This window comes from Hirundo rustica, unplaced genomic scaffold (genome assembly GCF_015227805.2).
Source record: "Hirundo rustica isolate bHirRus1 unplaced genomic scaffold, bHirRus1.pri.v3 scaffold_464_arrow_ctg1, whole genome shotgun sequence".
NCBI classification, from domain to species: domain Eukaryota; kingdom Metazoa; phylum Chordata; class Aves; order Passeriformes; family Hirundinidae; genus Hirundo; species Hirundo rustica.
This window is the reverse complement of record NW_026690509.1, coordinates 16,694-21,403: the sequence shown is the minus strand read 5'-3', so window position 1 is coordinate 21,403 and position 4,710 is coordinate 16,694. Positions and strand designations below refer to the sequence as shown.

General features: G+C 59.3%; 1 protein-coding gene across 1 annotated transcript; it reads right to left on the bottom strand.

Annotated features, from left to right (window-relative positions):
- Positions 1-3,158: 3,158 nt before the first annotated feature.
- Positions 3,159-4,375, bottom strand: LOC120748047 (zinc finger and BTB domain-containing protein 45-like). Its single transcript, XM_040054124.2, is given in 3 exon segments — positions 3,159-3,420; positions 3,422-3,578; positions 3,622-4,375. Coding segments are annotated over 3 exon segments (999 nt in total). The 5' UTR covers positions 4,202-4,375.
- Between the last annotated feature and the right edge of the window lie 335 nt (positions 4,376-4,710).

The following is a 4,710-nucleotide window of genomic DNA, read 5'->3' as shown; positions in this document are numbered from 1 at the left end:
GGTCAGGGTGGATTGGTACCGGTCAGTGTGGGTCAGTGTGGGTCAGTGTGGGTCAGGGTGGATTGGTACCGGTCAGTGTGGGTCAGTGTGGGTCAGGGTGGATTGGTACCGGTCAGTGTGGGTCAGTGTGGGTCAGGGTGGATTGGTACCGGTCAGTGTGGGTCAGTGTGGGTCAGTGTGGGTCAGGGTGGATTGGTACTGGTCAGTGTGGGTCAGTGTGGGTCAGGGTGGATTGGTACCAGTCAGTGTGGGGCAGTGTGGGGCAGAATGGATTGGTACTGGTCAGTGTGGGGCAGTGTGAGTCAGTATGGATCAATAAGGATCAGTACAGATCAATATGGATCAGTATGGATCAGTACAGATCAATATGGATCAGTACAGATCAATATGGATCAGTATGGATCAGTACAGATCAATATGGATCAGTACAGATCAATATGGATCAGTACAGATCAATATGGATCAGTACAGATCAATATGGATCAGTATGGATCAGTATGGATCAGTATGGATCAATACGTATCAATATGGATCAGTACAGATCAACATGGATCACTACGGATCAGTACAGATCAATATGGATCAGTACAGATCAATATGGATCAGTATGGATCAGTATGGATCAATACGTATCAATATGGACCACTACGGATCAATATGGATCAGTACAGATCAATAAGGATCAGTACAGATCAGTATGGATCAGTATGGATCAGTATGGATCAATAAGGATCAGTATGGATCAGTACGGATCAATACGGATCAATACGGATCAGTATGGATCAGTACGGATCAATACGGATCAATATGGATCAGTACAGATCAATATGGATCAGTACGGATCAGTACAGACCAATAAGGATCAATCAGGGCACTCGTACATAGATGTAGGTCAGTGTGGATCGATACGGGCCGTGGGTCAAGGGGGTCGAAAGGGGTCAACATGGATTGATACAGGTCAACGTGAGCCAACGTGGGCCAACGTGGGTCAACGTGGGTCAACATGGATCAATACAGGTCAACATGGGCCAACGTGGGTCAACGTGGGCCAACGTGAGTCAACATGGGTCAACATGGGCCAACGTGGGCCAACGTGCATCAACGTGGGTCAACGTGGGCCAACACAGATCAACGTGGGTCAACACGGGTCAACACGGATCAACGTGGATCAACATGGATCAACGTGAGTCAACATGGGTCAACGTGGGCCAACGTGGGTCAACGTGGATCAACGTGGGTCAACGTGGGTCAACATGAGTCAACATGGATCAACATGGGCCAACGTGGGTCAACGTGAGTCAACATGGATCAACGTGAGTCAACATGGGTCAACGTGGGTCAACGTGGGTCAGCGTGGGCCAACGTGGGCCAACACGGATCGATACAGGTCAACATGGGGCAACGTGGGTCAACGTGGGTCAATGTGGATCAATGTGGATCAATGTGGATCAATGTGGATCAACGTGGGGTAACGTGAGTCAACGTGGGCCAACATGGATCGATACAGGTCAACGTGAGTCAACATGGATCAACGTGGGTCAATGTGGATCAACATGAGTCAACATGGATCAACATGGGCCAACATGGATCAACGTGGGCCAACATGGATCAACATGGATCAACGTGGGTCAACGTGGGTCAACACGGATCAATGCGGATCAACATGGATCAACGCGGGCCAACATGGGCCAACACGGATCAACGTGGGTCAACGTGGATCAACATGAGTCAACATGGATCAACGTGGGTCAACGTGGGCCAACATGAGTCAACATGGATCAACGTGGGTCAACGTGGGCCAACATGGATCAACATGGATCAGCGTGGGTCAACATGGATCAACATGGGCCAACGTGGGCCAACATGGATCAACATGGATCAACGTGGGCCAACGTGGGCCAACATGGATCGATACAGGTCAACATGGGCCCAAAATGGATCAATGTGGGTGAACATGGGCCCAAAATGGATCCGTACAGGTCAACGTGGGCCAAAATGGATCAACATGGGCCAATGCAGGCCAAAATGGATCAATGTGGGTCAACATGGATCAATACAGGTCAACAGGGACCAAAATGGATCAATGTGGGTCAACATGAGCTAAAATGGATCAACACAGGTTACCATGGCCCCAAAATGGATCAACGTGGGTCAACGCGGATCAATACAGGTCAACATGGCCCCCAAATGGATCAATGCGGATTCCTACAGGCCAACATGAGCCAACGTTGGATCGACGTGGGTCAGCGTGGATCGATACAGGTCACCATGGGTCAACAGGGATTGACACAGGTCAACTTGGATTCATGCAGGTCAACGTTGGCCAAAAATGGATCAGTGGATCACCATGGGCCAGCAGAGGCCAGCAGTGGTCAGTACAGGACAACATGGGTCACCATGGGTCACCATGGGTCAGCAGTGGTCAGTACAAGCCAACGTGGGTCACCATGGGTCAGCAGTGGTCAGTAGAGGCCAACACGGGTCACCATGGGTCAGCAGTGGTCAGTACAGGTCACCATGAGTCACCATGGGTCACCATGGGCCAGCAGTGGTCAGTACAAGCCAATGTGGGTCACCATGGGCCAGCAGTGGTCAGTACAAGCCAACGTGGGTCACCATGGGCCAGCAGTGGTCAGTACAAGCCAACGTGGGTCACCATGGGTCAGCAGTGGTCAGTAGAGGCCAACGTGGGTCACCATGGACCAGCAGTGGTCAGTACAAGCCAACGTGGGTCACCATGGGCCAGCAGTGGTCAGTACAAGCCAACGTGGGTCACCATGGGCCAGCAGTGGTCAGTACAAGCCAACGTGGGTCACCATGGGTCAGCAGTGGTCAGTACAAGCCAACGTGGGTCACCATGGGTCAGCAGTGGTCAGTACAAGCCAACGTGGGTCACCATGGGCCAGCAGTGGTCAGTACAAGCCAACGTGGGTCACCATGGGCCAGCAGTGGTCAGTACAAGCCAACGTGGGTCACCATGGGTCAGCAGTGGTCAGTACAAGCCAACGTGGGTCACCATGGGTCACCATGGGCCAGCAGTGGTCAGTACAAGCCAACGTGGGTCACCATGGGCCAGCACAGGCCAATGGGGCTCCAGCGGCCGGCCAACAAGGGACCGGCCCAGGTCAGCAGGGACGGACGCGGGGCACCACCGCGGGTCAACCCCAGCCCCCCCAGGTGGCACCGCGACCCCTCGGCGGCGCGCGGCCCCGCTCACCTGAGTGGATGAACATGTGCTTGGTGTAGTTCTTGCGGGAGCTGAAGCTCTTCTGGCAGTGCCCGCACTGGTACGGGGGCTGGGGGCCGCGGGGGGGCGCGGCGGGGGGCGCCGGGGGGGCCATGGGGACGGCTCCCCCCTCCGCGCCCCCCTCGTAGGGCGGCGGCAAAGGCGGGGGGAGCCCCGAACCCGAACCCGTCCCCGCCCGGCGCCTCCCGGCCGCGCCGGGGCCCGAAGGCGCCGCCGCCGCCGCCGTCGTCGTCGTCGCCGGGCCAGGGCGGCAGGAAAGCGTCGGGGAAAACCTCGGGGGCGCCGAAAAACGGGGGGGTCCGGGGCGGGGAAGGGCGGGGGGGCCACGCCCGGCGGGGCGACGCCTTCCTGCGGCCGGCCTTCGTCCTCTCCCTCCTCCTCCTCCTCCTCCTCCAAGTCCTCCTCCTCCTCCTCCTCCTCCAAGTCCTCCCGCTCCTCCTTGAGCGCGGGCGCCAGGCGCAGCGGCTGCCGCTGCTTGCGGCTGTGGCCGCCGGGCGCCGGCTCCGAGAGCCCCGGGAGCCGCGGCGGGGAGGCGGGCGGCGGCCCCGGCGGCTTGCGGGGCGCGGGCAGCGCGGCGGGGCCGCGGCCCTGCGAGATGATCTGGGTGCACTCGTCGATGACGGTCTTGATCTGCAGCACGGAGGCGGCGGTGAGGATGTGCAGCGCCTCGGACTGGGCCACCACCAGGCTGCCGCTGTAGAGGAACTCGACCAGCTGGCGCACGGCGGCCGAGGGCACCACGGGCGGCACCTCGATGGCCGAGTGGCCCAGCAGCAGCTTGTCGTGGAAGAAGGGGCTGCCGGCGGCCAGCACGCAGCGGTGGGCGCGCAGGGAGGCCTCGCGGATGCGCACGGTGACGTCGCAGAACTGGCCGGCCACGCGCTGCCCGTTGAGCGTCTCCAGCAGCGAGCGGCTGAAGTTCTGCAGGTGGATGTAGTGCACGGCCTCGGGCATGGCCAAGGGGATGCGGGGCGGGGACACGGGGGGGATGTGGGGACACTGGGGACACTGGGGATGTGGGGACACTGGGGACACGGGGGATGTGAGGACACAGGGGACACGGGGGATGTGGGGACACAGGGGACACGGGGGATGTGGGGACACAGGGGACACGGGGGGGATGTGGGGACACTGGGGACACTGGGGATGTGGGGACACTGGGGACACGGGGGATGTGAGGACACAGGGGACACGGGGGATGTGGGGACACAGGGGACACGGGGGATGTGGGGACACAGGGGACACGGGGGGGATGTGGGGACACTGGGGACACTGGGGATGTGGGGACACTGGGGACACAGGGGACACGGGGGATGTGGGGACACTGGGGGGGGATATGGGGACACAAGGGACACGGGGGGGATGTGGGGACACAGGGGGGATGTGGGGACACTGGGGACACTGGCGACACTGGGGGGATGTGGGGACACAGGGACACTAGGGACACTGTGAAGATACAGGGA